This window comes from Dendrobates tinctorius, unplaced genomic scaffold, assembly GCF_039654945.1.
Source record: "Dendrobates tinctorius isolate UK_male_01 unplaced genomic scaffold, ASM3965494v1 ptg000192l, whole genome shotgun sequence".
In the NCBI taxonomy this organism is placed as follows: Eukaryota; Metazoa; Chordata; class Amphibia; order Anura; family Dendrobatidae; genus Dendrobates; species Dendrobates tinctorius.
Window position 1 is genome coordinate 14,962,453 of NW_027361859.1, and position 22,104 is coordinate 14,984,556.

At 43.6% G+C, this 22,104-nt stretch overlaps 1 protein-coding gene across 2 annotated transcripts in view; it reads left to right on the plus strand.

Annotated features, from left to right (window-relative positions):
• Positions 1 to 21,045, plus strand: part of LOC141055916 (uncharacterized) — a 43,398-nt gene extending 22,353 nt beyond the window's left edge. For both annotated transcript variants that reach the window (XM_073552629.1, XM_073552630.1), the window contains exons 2-7: positions 7,490 to 7,639; positions 7,769 to 7,948; positions 8,031 to 8,154; positions 8,235 to 8,332; positions 16,328 to 16,418; positions 19,625 to 21,045. In XM_073552629.1, the coding sequence (XP_073408730.1) occupies positions 7,490 to 7,639; positions 7,769 to 7,948; positions 8,031 to 8,154; positions 8,235 to 8,332; positions 16,328 to 16,418; positions 19,625 to 20,946 (1,965 nt within the window). In that variant the 3' untranslated portion in view covers positions 20,947 to 21,045. The remainder of the gene's footprint in view (positions 1 to 7,489; positions 7,640 to 7,768; positions 7,949 to 8,030; positions 8,155 to 8,234; positions 8,333 to 16,327; positions 16,419 to 19,624) is intronic.
• Positions 21,046 to 22,104: the final 1,059 nt, after the last annotated feature.

Genomic DNA, 22,104 nt, shown 5'->3' on the forward strand with positions numbered 1-22,104 from the left:
TTTCCCTCCCATTTGAGGACTTGGGGTCGTTAAAAGAGCCATTGGACAGGAAGACTGACAGCTTCCTTAAGGTGGCCTCTGAGTCCTCAGCATGGGCCCTGAGACCGTCCATCGCAGCTACATGCATGGCAAGGTCCCTGAAGGTCTGACTGGACAGTTTGGAGGAAAAGTTAAAGCAGCAAACACCGAGGGAGACCATCCTGGCGTCAATCCCAACCTTCAAGGGAGCAGCAGCATTCCTAGGAGACGACTCGGCGTGATTAGAAGCTAGATCGACCGCGCTGTCCAATGCAGGTTGCAGAGTGGTCTGGCTAAAATGTTGGCCAGGAGACATGCAGGCAAAGATTAAACTTTGTTCTCTTCCCTGTGAAGGAAAATTTCTGTTTGGTCCAGCCCTTGACGAGATTCTCAAGAAAGTTGGGGATAAGAAGAAAAGTTTCCCTAGAGCACCCTTTCCATCCTTTCGGCGGTCCTTTCAAAAGGGTCGCCATTCCCGCAAGAAACCACTTAGGGACCAGGACAGACCAGAGAGATGGCCTAAAGTAGGGAGAAGTTTCTTCTTCGGAAAGCCCTTCCGGGAGACCAAAAAGCCCTCCCAATGACTCGGTTTCCGAGGTGGGGGGAAGGCTGTCTCTCTTCCTCCTGGCCTGGGAGAAAATTTCTTCCAGTGCCTGGATCCTTCACATCACAGGATCAGGCCTGAAATTAAAATTCCACACTCCACCCAGCGAGAGATATTTGGAGACTCTGGAGCAACCATCTTTGCACAAACAACTAGTGCTAGAAAAAGAGGTCCTATCTCTCAGAGAGAAGAATGTACTGGAAGAAATTCCCCTAGGGGAAAGAAAGAAGGGGTTCTACTCCTCCTTATTTCTGATAAAAAACAGATGCTTCTCTGTGGATCATTATAAATTTAAAGGCATTAAACAAGTTCTTAGTAGTCCCATCATTCAAGATGGAGTTGGTGAGGACAGCAGTGAAGGTCCTGTTTCCAGGGTGTTACATAGCAGTCCTGGACCTCAAGAATGCCTTTTACCATATACTTATTCACAAACAACAGCGCAGATTCCTCAGAGTTGCAGTACAGATTGAGTCACAAATTAGACACTTCCAGTGCAGGGCTCTTCTCTTTGAACTGACAATAGCCCCCCCCTGATATTTACGAAACTAATTTCGGAAGTGACAGCTCATCTCTGGGCGAAGAACATATTGGTCATACCAAATCTAGATGATTTTCTGATTGTGGGGGATTCCTTTCTCCAGTGCCAGGAACATGTCAAAATGGTCAGAGAGGCTTTAGAGTTGCTGGGGTGGTGCCTGAACTTGAAAAAATTCAGGCTAGAACCAGTAACTGTCACGTCTCCGTCAGATTTGGGGCCTGCTGTTCCGGTCGCAGCCACTAGGAGGCGCCGGGCCGCCACTTCGCCGTCAGACTCGGGGACGGCTGTTCCTGCCTCGGCCACTGGGAGGCGCCGTGGTTCTATTACATCGCCGTCAGACTCAGGGCCTATGGTCCCAGCTTTAGCCACTAGGAGGTGCCGGTCTGTCACGTCACCGTTGGATTCGAGGCCTGCTGTTCCGGTCACGGCCACTAGGAGGCGCCAGACCGCCACTTCACTGTCAGACTCGGGGACGGCTGTTCCTGCCTCGGCCACTGGGAGGCGCCGTGGTCCGCCCGTGAGTTATGGTGGTGACAGAGAAGTGGCTCCTGCGCAGGTATCTGGTGGGCGCAGGCTCCGCCCCTCTGTCAGTCATCAGGGGGTTACTGCAACTCCATCTGGCCTGGTCCTGGGGGCGGCCCTAATGACATCACCAGTCCAGGAACCTGTGAGGGATGACCTGATCCCTCAAATACCTTGGGACTGGTCTTGCAAGCCGCCGGATATATTCTTGGTTCCCCTGTGTGTTACTTAGTGATTGATTTCTGTTTGACTCTGACCTCAGCCTGGATTTCTGACCCCTCTTTTGCCTGACGATTCTGTACTTCTGCTACTCTCCTGGTTTGTGACCTTGGCCTGGATATTCTGACTCTGCTACTTCCTAACGATTCTGTACCTCTGCTGCCCTCCTGGTTTTTGACTCTGACCTTGGCCTGAAATTGACTCTGCTATTGCCTGCCGTTTTTGTACTTCACTTTGACGACCGTCCTGCTCTGGCCGCTGCTCCTATTCAGACAGTACCTCCTGGGCTCTGTTGTAAATCCAGATCCCTGTATAGGGGTAAAGGGTATCAGTGTTTCTCGGGGTGTTGCCTGGCTGCAGCCCAGAACCGCAGACGGACGTTACAGTAACATTACAAGTCTTTCTGGGTCTAGTAATAGACTCCGTAAGACAGGAATGTCGCCTCTCAAAAGAAAAGGAAAGAAACATCAAAAGCCTTATCTCGTCAGTTGCAGCAAGTCCAAGATTGTCTCTCAGAAGAGCAATGTCCTTGTGGGTCTCTATCCGCTTGTATACCAACAGTCTTATTGGCCCAGTACCACACGCGAAGCCTTCAGTGGTGTGTCTTGGAGAATGAGGTAGTCTTGTGGGGGGCGATTGGAAGGCAAGCTAATCCTCCCAGAGACAGTAATCCATTCCCTCCTGTGGTGGCTCGGGATCAATTCAACACCGAGGGGAGTTCCCTGGGTGAATGAGATATCCAGAGTACTGTAGTCACGATGGATGCCAATCCCTGGGGGTGGGGAGCCCACCTAGATGTCCACTGGCTACAAGAGGTCTGGTCGCAGAAGGAGAGGTTACTCTCGTCGAACAACTGGGAGCTCCTCATGGTGGAGAGAGCATTTAAAGGACTGTTACCTTTTCTGAAGTACCACCATGTGAGAATACTCTCCGACAACCAGACCATGGTGGTCTATATAAATAACCAGGGGGGCACTCGTTCCCAGTTGTTAATGTCAGTTGCAGAGTGGTTATTTTTATGGCCGAAAAACATCTCTCATTATCGGCCCTGCATTTCAGAGGGTCAGAGAATGTCAAGGCAGACTTCCTAAGCCATGCTCAGCTAAGTCAGGGAGAATGGTCCCTGAAGGATACAGTGTTCATTAAGATTGTGGACATGTGGGGTCTATGGGAGGACCTGGAGAAAGTTCCAATCCTTATCGGGGGCGGAACTGTAAGAAGTCCCGTTAACATCTATACTGGAGTTCCTCCAGAAGGGATTAGAGCTTGGCCTTTCTGATAGTACCCTTAACATGCAGGTCTTGGCCCTAGGGGCTCTTTACAATTATGACCTAGCAGATAATAGATGGGTTTTCCCAATTTAATATGGCCTGTGGTAGAGCCAGGTCAGTTCCGTCCTGTAGAACCCCTCCATGAGATCTGAATTTAGTATTAACAGAGTTAATGGAGAGCCCATTTAAGTCGTTGCTCTCCATCTCAGAGAAAGTAATTTCTTTAAAGACATCCCTGCTGGTGGCACTTACATCAGCCCGTAGAATAAGTGACATACAGGCTTTGTCAGCAGACATCCTCACACTCAGGTCATGGAAGACAGGGTGGTTTTAAGGTTAGACCCAGCTTACCTCCCTAAGGTGGTTGCAAAATTCCACAGGGCTCAGGAAATAGTATTGCCATCTTTTTGTTCTAATCCCAGCAACCAAAAGGAGGAAAAGCTGCACTCCATAGACGTTAGGAGGTGCTTACTGCGATAGCTAGAGATGACAGAACCCTTGAGGCGACAGAGGGCCCTGTTTGTATCCTTTCAGCGGGCTTGTAAGGGCCTTAAAGTGTCTAAAGCAGTGGTCCCCAACCTTTTTTGCACCAGGGACCGGTTTCAAGCAAGACCATTCTTCCATGGCCCGGCAGGGCGGGGATGGAGGTGTGGCAGGGGCGGGGCTTTGGTCATAAGGGGCGGGGCTAGGTTGTAGTGTAGCAGTGCATACTTATAATTAAATAACATTTATAATGTGACTCAACTCACCATAGGTTTTGAATGAGTGCTCCATCACCCCCTTCTCCCCATCATTGCCTTCACCCTATCATTCCCTTCTCCCCATCATTGCCTTCACCCCATCACTGCCGTCTCTCCATCATTGCCTTCACCCCATCACTGCCGTCTCTCCATCATTGCCTTCACCCCATCACTGCTGTCTCTCCATCATTGCCTTCACTCCATCACTCCCTTCTCCCCATCATTGCCTTCACCCCATCACTCCCTTCTCCCCATCATTGCCTTCACCCCATCACTGCCGTCTCTCCATCATTGCCTTCACCCCATCACTGCTGTCTCTCCATCATTGCCTTCACCCCATCACTGCTGTCTCTCCATCATTGCCTTCACCCCATCACTGCTGTCTCTCCATCATTGCCTTCACTCCATCACTCCCTTCTCCCCATCATTGCCTTCACCCCATCACTGACGTCTCTCCATCACCCCCATCATGGCCTTCTCCCATTACCCCCTCATGGCCTTCTCTCCCCATCACGGTCTTCTCCTCATGTCCCCATCTCCTCCAGGGCCAGGCTCCACCTACACAAACACAGACAAGCACACACACACACACACACACACACACACACAGACATACATGTATACACACAGACAGACATACATACACACACATCATATCTACACACACACACCACCTCTCTCCTCTCACCTGTCCGCAGCATCGCCCGCGCTTCCTCGCTCTGACACAGCAGCGGCCGCGCTCCTCTCTGTGTCAGTCAGAGACAGGAAGCGCGGGCGGCGGGCAGGAAGCTGGACGGGTCCTTGCAGCTCCGCTCCTGCTATTCCCTCTTGCAGGCAGCGGAGCTGCTTGGATCGCTCCCTGGCCGCCGCTACACGTGAGGGCAGTCTAAGAATTGCTGCGCGCCGCCCCAGCCCCCGCTACGCCACTGACCGCCCCTGGCTCCCCTTGTGTCCGCGGACCGGCAAGGGCACTGCAGCGGCCCGGTGCTGGGCCGCGGACCGGCGGTTGGGGACCCCTGGCTAAAGGAACCAAAGCGAGATGGGTTAGAGAGGCTATCAAGCTAGCTTATGTTAGTGCAGGTAGGGCCATTCATGAAGGTCTGAAAGCTCATTCTACAAGAGCCTTGGCGGCATCCTCAGTGGAGAAAGCAGATGTCTTCCTCGACCAGATTTGTAAGGTGGCCACTTGGTCCTCTCCATCCACCTTATTTAAACACTATAGGCTGGATTGAACAACACGGATATTACTTACCGGTAATGTGTTTTTTCGTGACCCATGATGGCACCCTTATATTCCCTCCCTTTCTAATCACTCTTTTTGGTTCAGTGGATCTTCGTTTTGGTTCATGCATTCCTTTTGAGTGTTGGTAGTTAAGAATGAATAGGATTGCGAGTTTATGATTTATGTGTGTACACTAACCTGGGAGTTTCCTCTCGTGCTCTGTAAACCAATTGATGTGGAGAGAAGAGCCGCTCTTTTTATCTAGAAGGTTTCCTGTCCTTGAAGGGTGAATCCCCTCTCTCGTGGTGCCGTCATGGGTTACGAAAAAAACCATTACCGATAAGTAATATCCGTGTTTCCTTCACAAAGTATACTGTCCCCATAGTACCGCTATCCCCCTACACACAGTACAATGCTACCAAAGTACCATCATCCCCCATACACAGTATAATGTTCCCACAGTACCGCAATCCCCTCCATACTGAGTGGGGTCCTTAAATTGTGTAGCAAACTGTGGTGGCCATAATATTGTGTGAGGTGCTGTTTGGACCGTCATATTGTGTGGGGTCCATCATAGTGTGTGGGAGACCTCATTTTGAGTTACCTGGGTCACTAGGGGGAAAATTTCCTGGTCATGAGTCACATAGGGATTAGTAAGTGATAAATACAGAGTTTTGTTCTATCTAGTTGCAGACTTAAATTGACAAATGCAAAATGCCTTCTGATTCGGGAGATATGACTCCGACAAATATACATCACTATATCCTTTAAGTTGCGGGGCCCAATTACAGCTATTGCTGTCGGACCTGTGATTTCTATCTACTCCACTGTGTATAGAATAATATAATAAAGTTGTTATGGATGAAAATTGTGCAGTGAGTCTGTCTTCCCTATAGTGACAGATATTTCTTGTTGCTGAAACTGTGATTTTTTTTCACTTCAAACTTTTTTTTTAACCTTTTTTAAACCCCTCTGATCAGTGCGATCATACAACATACAAGCCTGTGATGGCTCCGGTGATGCACTGTACTACTGTAGTGCCGTGTATCATCACTGCCTGTCAGTGTAATACTAACGGCCCCATACACATGAGATAAGTGTTGGCTGACTGGTCATTTGGCAGACGGCTATCTCTCCCGACTCCCCCATACACACAAATATTCCAGCTTTCCTGTGGTCTGTATGAGAGAGTCGCCTCCAGACTCCTCTAGCGGAGGATTATCTACAGGAGGATCAAACGGATTGTCCTCAGAAATTCAGGATGTCGGATCCTTCTCTGCCCTGACATCTTCTGTCGGGAGGCCCCAAAATACATTATATAGTCTCCCAAACCCCCCAAAATCAGTGCTCTCATGTATCTTTAGTCTAATGTGTATGGGGGCAATAAAAGGTAACTTATTGGACACTGCCTCTGGCCCGGCCTAATAGGCCTTCGAACATTGCATGCCCAAACTCCATTAAGCATGTAAGTATCGTAGAAACTAGGCCGCACCATACTATTGAGTACTTGGGGGCGGAGGGCATTCAGCCGAACTCTGTCACACCTTCTTAGATGCAATGTTTGCTTTTGACAGCAGCGAGTGGTTAAACTGTCAGGGTTGTTGTTGTAGCCGCACCTGTGCCGTCCCTGCGGTGTACATCTACTGTATGTTCTTGTCCCCAAAAAAGTTTAAAAAAAATTAAAAACAAATGTTAAATGTTATATTATTCCCTTTTTACATTTTACTATCTGTTTTTTTTTATGGTGTTTTTCCTGTAATATAGAAAAGCCTAAGGCCAGAAATAAACCCCATAAAACCCTGTACATGGAGACTTTGGGATCAGATAATTTCTGTGTTTCTGCAACCAAAAAAGCTTTTCTAAAAGCCTCAAACTTCTGTGTGTGACTCAGACCTGAGATCTAACGTGATAGAAGATTACAGTGCGGGGAAGACGGGAGACATTCATATAGACGGCCGGTGGGGATGGAGTCAGTGAAGGACTCTGGCCAAATATGTTTCTAGAGCCGTAGTAGAAGATGAAGATGTCGTCCTCATCATGAAGTAGTTATTTCTTCTGTCCCGTGTAATGAATATCTCCTGCAGTATTGCTAATGCCGATTCCAGTGTCGGCAAATGAGACGAGAATTAGCGTTATGGAAGATGAGTCTATGAGGAACGTATTCAGCTGCCGACTCCGAGGGAGAAACTGCTTGTTGTCTGTGGCCTAAATATATAGGTTTTATCAGTAGATGTAAAGAAGAAACTAAATACTGTAAAATAATAAATCTCCTCATATGTTTCCCTTATTATCTCGAATAATTGAATTATTACACCGGATTTTTATGATGTTACATCGGTTCATCTTCTTAATTAGGTCTCTACAATATCGGATCCCCTCAGTGAAGATCTTCTATATAAGATAATCTTCCCAATTTACCCATCAAAGATGGATATGGACAGAGACAAGATGGCGGAGAGGATATTACACCTCACCCTAGAGATCCTCTTCCGGCTTACTGGAGAGGTGAGAGATTCTGATGACGTCACATTACATCATTCTTATCTATGGGAATAACAGGTGGACAGAACTGGAGAGGTGAGGACTCTGGAGATGTCTGTAGTGAGATTTAATAATGTGTCTCTCCATAACCAGGATTACACAGTAGTGAAGAAGACCTCTAGTGAGCGCTGTCAGGACCCTGTGTCTGAGGTATGGGAAAGACCCCTGAGCCCAATCACTGGGCCTCCACCTCACCCCCTGATACATGAGGAAATCAATGACCAGAAGATCCTAGAAGTCACCTACAAGATGATTGAGCTGCTGACTGGAGAGGTGACACTGCTGGGAATGCTGGGACATTATACAGCAACGCTATGAAGGGATCTGGGGATGACGGTATCATTGTATGTGTCAGGTTCCCATAAGGTGTCAGGATGTCGCCGTCTATTTCTCCATGGAGGAGTGGGAGTATTTAGAAGGACATAAAGATCTGTACAAGGACGTCATGATGGAGGTTCCCCAGCCCCTCACATCACCAGGTAAAAGATAGGACTAAATGCACACAGAATATAATCTGTATGTAAAGAATTAATTCAGTCCCTGTATGTGTTTCCTCCAGTTCTATCCACTAAGACGACAACACCAGACAGATGTCCGCATCCACTTCTTCCACAGGACTGTAAACAAGAAGATCCCAATGTTCCTCAGGATCATCAGGTAGATGGAGAGAAGGTGTCATGAGATCTCCCCTATGATGTGTAGACGGCTGTGAAGGTCTTGTGCTCAGTCTTGTTTTATCCACCAGGATTATATGTTTTATACTTAGAATCATTGTTTCAGTTATATTCCGTTACTCCTCGGGTTTCCATGTGTAAATTAGAAAGGATGATCCCTCTACATTGTGACATTCCTTGAAATCATAGAATCATAGAATCGTAGAGTTGGAAGGGACCTCCTGGGCCATCTGGTCCAACCCCCTGCTCAAAGCAGGATTCGCTAAATCATCCCAGTCAGATGTCTGTCCAGCCTCTGTTTGAAGACTTCCATTGAAGGAGAACTCACCACTTCTCGTGGCAGCCTGTTCCACTCATTGATCACTCTAACTGTCAAAAAGTTTTTTCTAATATCTAATCTGTGTCTCCTCCCATTCAGTTTCATCCCATTGCTTCTAGTCTTTCCTTGTGCAAATGAGAATAAAGTTGATCCTTCTACAATGTGACAGCCCTTTAGATATTTGTAGACAGCTATTAAGTCTCCTCTCAGTCTTCTCTTTTGCAAACTAAACATTCCCAAATCCTGCAACCTTTCCTCATAAGACAGGGTTTGCAGACCGGTCACCATTCTGGTCGCTCTTTTCTGAACTTGCTCCAGTTTGTTGATGTCTTTTTTAAAATGTGGTGCCCAAAACTGGACACAATATTCCAGATGAGGTCTGACCAAAGAGGAGTAGAGGGAAATAATGACTTCACGTGATCTAGACTGTATGCTTCTGTTAATACATCCTAGAATTGCATTTGCCTTTTTTGCTGCTGCATCACACTGTTGACTCATATTCAGTCTGTGATCTATTAGTATACCCAAGTCTTTTTCACATGTGCTGTCACTTAGCCCTATTCCTCCCATTCTATATATGTTTTTTCCATTTTTATTGCCCAGATGTAGTACTTTGCATTTCTCCCTGTTAAAAACCATTCTGTTAGTTGCTGCCCACTTCTCCAGTTTATTTAAATCTTTTTTAATCCTCTCTCTCTCTTCTCTAGTATTAGCTATCCCTCCTAGCTTTGTGTCATCAGCAAATTTAATCAGTTTACCCTCAATTCCTTCATCTAAATCGTTGATAAAGATGTTGAACAATACAGGGCCCAGGACAGAGCCCTGTGGTACCCCACTTGAGACATTCTTCCAACTGGATGTGCAGCCATTTACGACCACTCTTTGGGTCCGATCACTAAGCCAGTTATGAATCCACCTAACAGTTGCCTTGTCCATTCCATACTTAATCATTTTTTCAATAAGGATTGTATGAGAGACTTTGTCAAATGCTTTGCTGAAGTCAAGATATACTATATCTACAGCATTTCCTTGATCCACCCAATCAGTGATACCGTCATAGAAGGAAATTAAGTTAGTCTGACATGACTTATTAGTTACAAACCCATGCTGACTCTGTTTAATCACTTCATTCTTATCCAGGTATTGACATACATGTTGTTTAATAATTTGTTCAAAGATCTTTCCTGGTATAGAAGTCAGACTCACCGGCCTATAGTTACCTGGGTCCACCTTCTTCCCCTTTTTGAAGATAGGAACAACATTTGCTCTTCTCCAGTCTTCTGGCACTTCTCCTGTTCTCCAAGAATTTTCAAAGATTATAGAGAGGGGTTCAAAAATTTCTTCTGCTATCTCCTTCAGTACTCTGGGGTGTAATTCATCTGGACCTGGAGACTTGAATTCATTTAGGCTAGCTAAGTGTTTCCTCACTATCTTTCTGTTTATAGATATCCTGGATTCTTCTATTCCCTTAATAGGACAGTGAATAACAGTTGATGTTACATTTCCTTTCTGAGAGAAAACAGATGCAAAATAGGAATTTAAAAGTTCAGCCTTCTCAACATCCTGTCTTACCATTTCATCATTTTCATCCTGTAAAAATCCTATAGCATCTTTGACTTTTCTTTTACTTTTGACATATCCCCAAAATCCTTTATTATTGCTTTTGACATCTCTTGCAAGCCTCAATTCATTTTCAGCTTTAGATAATCTGATTTGTGCCCTGCAGGTTCTGCAGACAGCATTATATTCTTCTTTAGATATGCCTCCCTCTGTCCATTTTATAAACATTTTTTTCTTCCTTTTTAGCATGTGCTTAAGTTCTGTGTTCATCCATCCTGGTTTCCTTAACTGCTTCCTATTCTTCCCTCTTTTCGGAATTGTTAACAACTGTGCTTTGAGAATTTCATTTTTCAAGATTTCCCATCCTTCCTGGACATTTTTGTCTTTAAGGATATCCAGCCATTGGATCCCTCCAATTCTCTTTCTGAATCCCTTAAAATCTGCCTTTCTGAAATCTAACCTTGATGTCTGAGTCTTCACAGGTCTTCCGCCTCTACTTATCCAAAATTCTAAAATAGCATGGTCGCTACCTCCTAGGGTCCCAGCCACTTTTACCTCCTCAACCATTTCCTCCCTGTTTATAAGGATTAGATCCAAGGTAGCAGTTCCCCTTGTTTTCTCCCTTACCTTTTGGAAGATAAAGTTGTCAGCAAGAGAGGATAAGAATTTCCTTGACCTGTTAGTTTTGCCTGAGAGAGATTCCCAACAAATGTCTGGATAGTTGAAATCTCCCATGACAACTATGTCATATTTTTTGGAGAACTTGGCCATTTGATGCATAAAGAGTTCATCCATAGCTTCAGCTTGCACAGGCGGCCTGTAGTAAATGCCTACAATGGTGTCCTTTCCATTGTTCTGTCCTTGTATTCTTACCCAAACAGTTTCCACAGAACTCCCAGTCTCTGAAGCTTCAATCTCTGTGCAGATATACGCGTTTCTAACATACAATGCGACACCCCCTCCTCGTTTATCAAGTCTGTTTCTTGCAAATAAGTTGTATCCTTCTAGTCTTGTATTCCAATCATGTGTATTGTCCCACCAAGTTTCAGTGATTCCAATGACATCATATTTCTTTTCCTGTGTTAGTAGTTCCAATTCTCCTTGTTTGTTGCCCATGCTTTGTGCATTAGTATAGAAACATTTTAGTTTGTGATTGGTTTCTCTTTCTCCAATATTTTTATTAATTAGATTCTTTCGTCTTTGTTCTTCCTTTCCACTTCTAATAGCAGAGTTCTCAATAGCATTTGTCAGGTGTATGGCTTTTTCTGGTCTTTTGCTTCCCTTCCCATGTTGTTCTAGTTTAAAGCTCTCCTTACAAGTGTAGCAAGGCGACTTCCAAATACATGTTTTCCAGTCTTCGTAAGGTGCACCCCATCTCTAGCAAGTAGTCCATCGTATAAGTAGTTCACTCCGTGATCCAGAAATCCAAATCGTTGCTGACGGCACCATCGACGTAGCCAGTTATTCACCTGCAGAATCTTATTCCACCTCCTTGTTCCATGGCCATCCACTGGGAGGATGGAAGAGAAGACCACCTGCGCTCCCAGTTCTTTCACTTTCTTGCCTAAGTCTTCAAAGTCTCTGCAGATGGTTTCCAGGTCGTTTCTTGCAGTGTCATTTGTCCCCACATGTAGTAGCAGGAATGGGTAGTCATCTGTAGGTCTGAAGAGTCCTGATATCCTGTCAGACACATCTTTAATTTTTGCACCTGGAAGACAACACATTTCTCTTGAAGTTATATCCGGTCTGCAGATAGCGGCCTCAGTTCCTCTCAACAGGGAATCCCCCATGACCACCACTCTCCGTTTCTTCTTCACAACATTTTTCTTTCTCCATCCAGGAGGACTCTGAAGGCGTACAAGGTTGCTGCTTGTTGGCAAAGTCTTATCCTGATGTATTTCTTCATTGTTTTCCTGCGTGAGAGCCTGGTACTGGTTTCTGAGCAGTATGGGTGCTGACTGCCTCCTGATCCTCCTGCTTCTCTGGGTCACATGTCTCCATTCCTCTGTTTCTTCAGGTGCACTTCGAATTTCTTCTCTTTCTGTAACATGAAGAGATAATTCTGCTCTGTCCAAGAACTCTTCACCTTCCTTAATGATCTTCAACGTAGCTAACCTCTCTTCGAGATTTTGCAACTTTTCCTCCAACAGGGACACAAGCTTGCATTTGTGGCATGTGAAGTTTGGCTTTTCCACTGGTAAGTCTGTGAACATGTAGCAAGAAATGCAGCTCACCAAATGGCTCCTGGCCTCTTCCATCTTGAGATTTCTTAAAAACGATGAAAGATGAGCCCAGATTTGCGCGCCGATAGGCGCGCGGTTTTTCCGATTTCCTCTTTTCAGCTGCAACGGCCAAAACCCAGTGATCGTTGAGCTCACGGAGACTCTTCACTTATCCCAGAAGGCACTGGGAATATGCAAATGATCTCCTCAAGACTCTTCCCCTGGTTTTCCGATTTCCTCTTTTCAGCTGCAACGGCCAAAACCCAGTGATCGTTGAGCTCGTGGAGACTCTTCACTTATCCCAGAAGGCACTGGGAATATGCAAATGATCTCCTCAAGACTCTTCCCCTGGTTTTCCGATTTCCTCTTTTCAGCTGCAACGGCCAAAACCCAGTGATCGTTGAGCTCGCGGAGACTCTTCACTTATCCCAGAAGGCACTGGGAATATGCAAATGATCTCCTCAAGACTCTTCCCCTGGTTTTCCGATTTCCTCTTTTCAGCTGCAACGGCCAAAACCCAGTGATCGTTGAGCTCGCGGAGACTCTTCACTTATCCCAGAAGGCACTGGGAATATGCAAATGATCTCCTCAAGACTCTTCCCCTGGTTTTCCGATTTCCTCTTTTCAGCTGCAACGGCCAAAACCCAGTGATCGTTGAGCTCGCGGAGACTCTTCACTTATCCCAGAAGGCACTGGGAATATGCAAATGATCTCCTCAAGACTCTTCCCCTGGTTTTCCGATTTCCTCTTTTCAGCTGCAACGGCCAAAACCCAGTGATCGTTGAGCTCGCGGAGACGCTTCACTTATCCCAGAAGGCACTGGGAATATGCAAATGATCTCCTCAAGACTCTTCCCCTGGTTTTCCGATTTCCTCTTTTCAGCTGCAACGGCCAAAACCCAGTGATCGTTGAGCTCGCGGAGACTCTTCACTTATCCCAGAAGGCACTGGGAATATGCAAATGATCTCCTCAAGACTCTTCCCCTGGTTTATATTTGTAGGCAGTTAATAAGTCTCCTCTCACCCTTCTTTTTTGCAAGATTAACATTCCCAAATCCTTTAACCGTTCTTCATAGGACATACTTTGTAGTATGCTCATCATCCTGGTAGCTCTTCTCTGAACTTGCTCCCGCTTTTCTATGTTTTTTTTTTTTTTTTTTAACCCCTTAGTGACAGAGCCAGTTTGCAGCTTAATGACCAGGCCAATTTTTACAATTCTGACCACTGTCACTTTATGAGATTATAACTCTGGAACGCTTTAACAGATCCCGCTGATTCTGAGATTCTGATTTTTATAACATATTTTACTTCATGATAGTGGTAAAATTTCTTTGATATGTCCTGTGTTTATTTATGAAAAAAACGGAAATATGGCGAAAATTTTGAAAATTTTGCAATTTTAAAACTTTAAATTTTTATGCCCTTAAATCAGAGAGATTATCACACAAATTTCTTAATAAATAACATTTCCCACATGTCTACTTTACATCAGCACAATTTTGGAAACAAATTTTTTTTTTGTTAGGAAGTTATAAGGGTTAAAAGTTGGCTACTGATTTCTCATTTTCACAACAAAATTTACAAAACTTTTTTTTTAGGTACCACATCATATTTAAAGTCATTTTGAGGGGTGTACATGATATAAAATACCCAAAAGTGACACCATTCTAAAAACTAGACCCCTCAAGGTGCTCAAAACCACATTCAAGAAGTTTATTAACCCTTTACGTGCTTCACAGGAACTAAAGCAATGTGGAAGGAAAAAATTAACATTTAACTTTTTTTGCAAAAAATTTACTTCAGAACCAATTTTTGTTATTTTCACAAGTGTTAAAAGAGAAAATGAACCACAAAATATGTTGTGCAATTTCTCTTGAATACGCTGATACCCAAAATTTGGGGGTAAACCACTTTTTCAGCGCACGGCAGAACTCGCAAGGGAGGGAGCGCCGTTTGACTTTTTCAACACAGAATTGGCTGGAATTGAGATCGGATGCCATATTGCGTTCGGAGAGCCCCTGATGTTCCCTAACAGTGGAAACCTCCAACAAGTGACCCCATTTTGGAAACTAGACCCATTGAGGAACTTTTCTAGATGTGTGGTGAGCACTTTGAACCTTTAAGAGCTTCAAAGAAGTTTATAACTTAGAGCCGTGAAAATAAAAAATAATTTTTTTCCTCAAATATGATTTTTTCGCCCCCAAATTTTTATTTTTACAAGGGTAACAAGAGAAATCATACCCCCACAGTTGTTGTACGATTTGTCCTGAGTAGGCTGATACCCCATATGTGGGGGTAAACCACTGTTTGGGCGCACGGCAGAGCTCAGAAGGGAAGGAGTACCGTTTGACTTTTTCAATGCAGAATTGGCTGGAATTGAGATTGGACGCCATGTCGCTTTTGGAGTGACACTATTTTGGAAACTAGACCCCTTAAGGAACTTATCTAGATGTGTGGTGAGCACTTTGAACCCCAAGTGCTTCACAGAAGTTTATAACGCAGAGCAGTAAAAATAAAATAATCACTTTTTTTCCTCAAAAAAGAGAATTTAGCCTGCTATGTTTTATTTTCTGAAGGGTAACAGGAGAAATTGAACCTCAAAAGTTGTTGTGCAAGTTGTCCTGAGTACGCTGATACCCCATTTGTGGGGGGGAACCACTGTTTGGGCGCATGGCAGAGCTCGGAAGAGGAGCGCCATTTTGGAATGCAGACTTTGATGGAATGGTCTGCGGGCGTCATGTTGCGTTTGCAGAACCCCTGATGTGTCTAAACAGTATAAATCCCCCACAAGTGACCCCATTTTGGAAACTAGACCCCCCAAGGAGCTTATCTAGATGTGTGGTTAGCACTTTGAACCCCCAAGTGCTTCACAGAAGTTTATAACGCAGAGCCGTGAAAATAAAAGTCTTTTTGTTTTCCACAAAAGTGAATTTTTTTAGCCCCCAATTTTTTTATTTTCCCAAGGGTAACAGGAGAAATTAGACCCCCAAAGTTGGTAAATAGTGGAAACTCCTCAATTCTTGCTCCATTCTAACCCTAGCCCTAATTCCAACCCTATCCCTAATTCCAACCCTAGCCCTAATTCTAGCCCTATCCCAAGCCCTAACCCTAATTCCAACCCTAGCCCTAACCCTAGCCCTAACCATAACCCTAATGGAAAAATGAAAAAATATATATATTTTCTTTATTTCATTATGTTTGCCTAACTAAGGGGGTGGTAAACGGGGGGGGGTTATTTATTATTTTTTTTATTTTGATCGCTATGATAGTTTATCATAGTGATCAAAATGGATCTGCCAACCGGCAGATTCGCGGCGGGAGCACTGCGCATGCGCCCGCCGTTTTCTTCCGGATCCAAGATGGCGGCGCCCACCGGAGGACGCTGGCGGGACAGAGGACCACCGCCACCGGGAGGGAATCCAGGACCACCGGGTGGTACAGGGGGAGGATCGGGGACCCTATTTCTCTCTCCTATGATGTGCGATCACATTAGAGGAAAGAGAAATTAAATGCAAAATCGCGTTTTTTTTTCAATCACCGTTATAGGGTTAATAACGGCGATCGCAAAAGCGGGGTCGGCAAAAACCGACCCGATTCATGTTCTCTGGGGTCTCGGCTACCCCCGGCAGCCGAGACCCCGGAAAAATCTGACACTGGGGGGCGCTATTTACTTTCTCCACAGCGCCGTGAATTAACGGCGCTGTGGTTTAAGTGGCCTTAATTACCGCCGTTAAGAGGCGTATCGGCGGTCGTTAAGGGGTTAAATATCGTGCCCAGAACTGGACACAATATTCCAGAAGAGATCTGATGGCAGGATTAATGCTGATCATAGATGTGACTTCTCCATCTGTTTGTGACTTTTACAATATTTGTTTCAGGGTGAAGATCTGACCCATATTAATACTACAGAGACATATGTGCGGGGAGATGAGCGGTGTAAAGAGGAGATTTCTACAGATAACCGCCCAGGTGAGTAGTAACCACTATAAATGCAAAGTCACAGATTCTTCTCGGTCACCGACTGTGGCTGCTTTTTTGTCATGTAGTCCGGCCGTATCACAATTATGCGATCAACCGTTTTCTTCTAGACCACAACATTCTCCTCCTCCAAATTCTGTTTAAATTACTTTGGACATTGAAAGCCCTTTACTATGGATCTTACAACCTGGAAGATCCATCTACTTCAATTAGAAGCTGCTGACCGTTACCTGCCCAGATCTGTAAACTACAAAGCCAAATGACAAGTTAGAAAATCACTTGAAGAAAAATATTATGATGGGCCTATAAGAGAAAGCGGAGGGTAATGATGCTGTTGGCTTCCTAGATCCCTGATATCTTACTGGGTGAATCTCCCTTCTCTCCCTTCTGTGCTGCTGAATGTGCTCATATGGTCCTTACAAGACCAGGTCCAGTCTTTCTGATCAAACTTCACTTTTATAATCTACAACATTGAATGTGCAGTGAGGCCAAGTGTGAATTTCTGTACAATAACGACAGAGTTTCCCTTTATCCTGACTTCTCAATTTCTTTTAAAACCGACTAACTTCAAACAGAATTGTGACAAACTACATAAAAAAAACATTACACCTGTTCCATGATATATCTCTAAACTGTGCGAGACTGATGGCTGTAATATATATTTATTCAAGCCGCAGGGAATGTGTTGGCATGGCTCAAGCCCTGGTTTCATGAAATCAGCCAACGTTATCAATTACATTATGTTTTCAGCCTAAGGAATTGAGATTACTGCACAATCTCTTCCGATATGGGGAGCAACATATAATTTCAGAACCCAGTAGCTCCAATGGTCTACCATAAACATATGCAACTCCGGTTTAGTGATGGAGCTTCCTTCCAAACATATGTTGTTGTTGGGGATATAACATGTCTTTTTATTCTATGTCTTTCTTTCCAGGTTCATTTTGTATGGTAGTTTGATGGTGGTGGGATTGTGCTGCCTCACTTATGTGAGTCTGCAACTTTAAAAGAAGGTCTCATTTACCTTTTCCAAATGCCTGAGATCTAAATTTAGGACACCTCAGCTCTGCACTATTAAAAAAAGTTCTCTATGAATGTCTAATATTTCTGCTTGCAACTCATCTGACAGAAAATATTGGTCCTTACAATTGTTTAGATTGCCAATAACCACCAAGCTATATACTCTAATTACCCAGCGTTTTCACCAAGATACTAGGAAACAAATGGACCTTACAAATTATTTTCCATCGTCTCTTGAAACCGACAATACCTTATATATGGTTGTACACTAATTTCTGGGCACATGGTAGGGTTAAGAAAGGAAGGAGCGCCATTTAGCTATTTGAATGCAGATCTTGCTGGAATAGTTTGCTGACACAATGTATTGGGAGAACTGTTAGGCTATGTGCACACGCTGCGGTTTTTGCTGCGGTTTTGACCCTGCGGAACCGCAGCAGTTCCGCAGATGTGGTACAGTACCATGTAACCCTATGGGTTTTCAAAACCGCAGTGCTCACGCTGCGTTTTTTTCCGCGCGGTTTTGCTGTGGCTTATAAACCGCAGCATGTCAATTGTTTCTGCGGATTCCGCTGCGGTTTCACACCTTTAACATAGTAGAGGTGTGAAACCGCAGGGCAAAACCGCAGGCCAAACCTCAGGAAAACCGCAGGTCACTTTACCTGCGGTTCCGCGGGGAAAAACCTGCAGGTGATTCCACAGTGTGTGCACATAGCCTTAGTGATCACCTGGCAGATCAAAAGATGGCCACCATAAGAAGGCTTGGCTCTATCTACTTCATTTTCCAGAACTCAAGGATTGCATTGCTCATCATCCTTTAACCCCTCTACATGGATCTGGACTTACACACAGACCCCTAGGCTTGGGCCATCATGTTACCTGCTATTCTGTGGTGTTAGATGATAAGAATAGTCAGATAGGTGGGTCAGAACCAGGAGGGCAGAGAGAGAACAAAATCAGAACATGCAAGCGTAGTCAGGAAGCAGGCTGGGATCACAACAGGAAACATACACTAGCGGGGAGCTGAGCACAGAGGATTGAACTACAGGAGAACAGCGCTGTATCTGGCAGCTTCCGGCAATATGCTTCAAGCTTTAGTAGGGTTTGGTGCTTTCCAATTGGCTTAAGCAGGTAGAAGATTGCTCCAGCTGGACAGCACACAAACCCTTACTGCCAGACTGGATGGTACTACTGGTCTCAGGCACCCTAATCTTAGTGGCTGGACAGAGCCAGTGACACCCAGAGCTTCTGGTTTTGATGTCTCCTCTATTACAAGCAACGCCTGCACAATAAATAAGATGCTGCCTGGTGATGGAAGCAAACATTTCAAGAACAGATTCCAGTGGAGATGGGACACATCATTTGCAGATGTCCTAATATAACAAAATTACAGAAAACTAATGCAGTAGAAATCCCCATAAAGTGTCTCCATTTTGGAAATTATAACCCTCTGTGAATTATTCTATGAGAGTAGTGACTGTTTTGACTCCACATCCACTTTACTCAAATTAGCTCGCACTGGATGTTGCAACGTGAAAATTGCACATTTGTTATTTTATTATCCAGCACATAGTACCCAGATTGTGCTACAGGAGACACACACACCATAAATTAAGTGAATTTGGCTCACTATAGTCATGCCAAATACATGGATGCTAAATGTGGTTTGGGCACACTGCAAGGCTCAGAAGCGAGTAGAAATTTGACTTTGGAAGAACGGATATTGCTGGATTGGTTTATGGAAGCCATGTTACTTTTCAAGAGCTTCTGAGCCACTAATGTGGAAACCTTTGTTTTTCCACTGACAGATGATGGACCTTAGTGGTGTCTTGTATTTTGTGAGATGAGTAGACGTTTTATTGGTATAATTTTCACCTACATAACATTGTTTGGTGGCTTTTCATTCCATGTTTGGGAGGCAGAGTGAACAAATAGTTGAACACCATGCTCTACTGGTTCATGCTATGATGGTTTCGATTAGTCTGTGAACTGTCATTGTCTTGGTGAATAATTCAATATTTTTACATAACTTGTATTTTTTATGGACAGTTTAAGTAGAAATGTTCAAAAGCATAAAATTTGAAGATATTTTGTTCAAAATTAATAATTGGTTTTATTTTTAGCCGATGACTGTACCAGGAGATCAGAGGGACAGCTGACATCTTCAATTTTTATTTCAGATGATCTTGAGATCCCACAGGATACAATTGAAGTGAATGACATTACTCCAGATATACCATCATCCCTTCACAGCAAAGATCTGTCATCTGATCCTTTGAAACAGGTTATGTCTTCTGGTTCATTACCAACTACTAAGGAAGATCAAAGTAACAATATAAGCATTAGAAAACAAATTGATTCTAAAGGAAAGAAGCCATTTTCATATTCAGAATATGGATATAGTTTTCTCAAAATGACTTTTCTTAAACATGAAAAAAATCACACAGCAGAGAATAGATTTTCATGTTCAGAATGTGGGAAATGTTTTAACCACAAATCAGCTTTCATAAAGCATCAAAGAATTCACACAGGGGAGAAGCCTTATTCATGTTCAGAATGTGGGAAATGTTTTAACCAGAAATCTGATTTGGTTAGGCACCAGAGAACTCATACAGGGGAGAAGCCGTTTTCCTGTTCAGAATGTGGGAAATGTTTTAACCAGAAATCAGATTTGGTTAATCACCATAGAACTCACACAGGGGAAAAGCCTTTTTCCTGTTCAGAATGTGGGAAATGTTTTACACAGAAATCAGATTTGATTAAGCACCAAAGAACTCACACAGGGGAAAAGCCTTTTTCCTGTTCAGAATGTGGGAAATGTTTTAAGCAAAAACCAGATTTGGTTAATCACCATAGAACTCATACAGGGGAGAAGCCTTTTTGTTGTTCAGAATGTGGGAAATGTTTTTACCGGAAAGCACATCTTGATAGCCACCAGAGAACCCATACAAGGGAGAAGCCATTTTCATGTTCAGAATGTGGGAAATGTTTTAACTATAAATCAAATTTGGTTATGCATCAGAAAGTTCACACAGGGGAGAAGCCTTTTTTATGTTCAGAATGTGGGAAATGTTTTATAGGTAAATCAAGTCTTGTTAAACATCAGAGAACTCACACAAGGGAGAAGCCTTTATCATGTTCAGAATGTGGGAAATGTTTTAACCATAAATCAAGTTTTGTTAAACACCGGAGAACTCACACAGGGGAGAAGCCTTTTTCCTGTTCTGAATGTGGGAAATGTTTTAGCCATAAATCAAATATTGTTAAGCACCAGAGAACTCATACAGGGGAGAAGCCTTTTTCCTGTTTAGAATGTGGGAAATGTTTTAAAGATCAATCAAATTTTATTAGGCACCAGAGAACTCACACGGGAGAGAAGCCTTTTTCATGTTCAAAATGTGGAAAATGTTTTGTGAAGAAATCATCTCTTCTTAGTCACCAAAAAACTCACACAGGGGAGAAGCCTTTTTCATGTTCAGAATGTGGGAAATATTTTAACTGAAAATTGTATCTTCTTAAAAGGATTGACCACTACTAGGACAACCCCTTGTCATTTCTCATGTTTGGCCACATTAAAATAAAAACACTCATTGCGGCAGAATCATCAGTACTAAATATGTTGAACAGCCTCGTCGGACTGAGCTGTCATCTTGTAAAAACTTTCGCCAACTAACTTTGCAGCTAATGAGATGCCGTTATGGGAGCTGTAGCCAGAATAGAGACATAAAATGACATCAGAGCCATTAGCAGGTATGGTTGGCATACACAAAGGTTAATAGGAGTAATTGCAGGGTATTGTGAGAGTAAATAAGTGGTCTCATATGCTAGTAAGTAGTGTGTGTGACAAGAACAATACAGTTGTCAATATGTGAAGTTATAATGACATTAGATAAAAGGGACATGGGGATTTATGGATTGTAATGGAGTTTGGTGAACTACCCCTAAATATTGTCATGTTGTATTATCACTTTCTTTATTGTTCTAAAATACACGTCTTTCCTTGCAGTATGAGGTTATCATGTATACGCCTTTTGCCACAATATGTAGTTCTTTTGTCTAACCATATATAAAAAGCTCAAACAAGGTCGTCCATATATTCAGGAGTACAAATCAACACCATAGCCTACAAATATTACTTCCAAAAACAAAATTATAGTATGAAATACAATATCTTTATTTCAACGGAAAAAAAGTGGTTTGGTACTGTATTGGCCAGTAGAAAAAATATATAAAGTGCTCGCAGTGAGAGAAACAAAATAGGAATCTTGTGGGTGTGATATATTTAATGGCTAACAAATAATAGTGAATGATGTTACAAAGCAAGCTTTCGGGACTGCTTACTTCTCTTCATCAGGCTGATATAACAAAATATTTGAAGAAACCTTATTTATATACAGTAAAAAGCACAGGCATGGTGTGATCCATGGACATTTCAATAAACAAACACTGAGCTTGAAGAGAGAATCCTTAATTAGGTAAGATTAAATAGGTGGTGTGAAAGTTATATGGACCCCATATGCATGTGAGATCAAAGGGCTGGTGGTGCCTTCATTGTTTTTGGAGGAAATAGCTCAGATTTGGTAATGGGCCATAAATCATCCTGACAAATTGAGTCCTGTGTAAACAGAATCAAAGATGGTAATGAATTTGTATTCCCAGA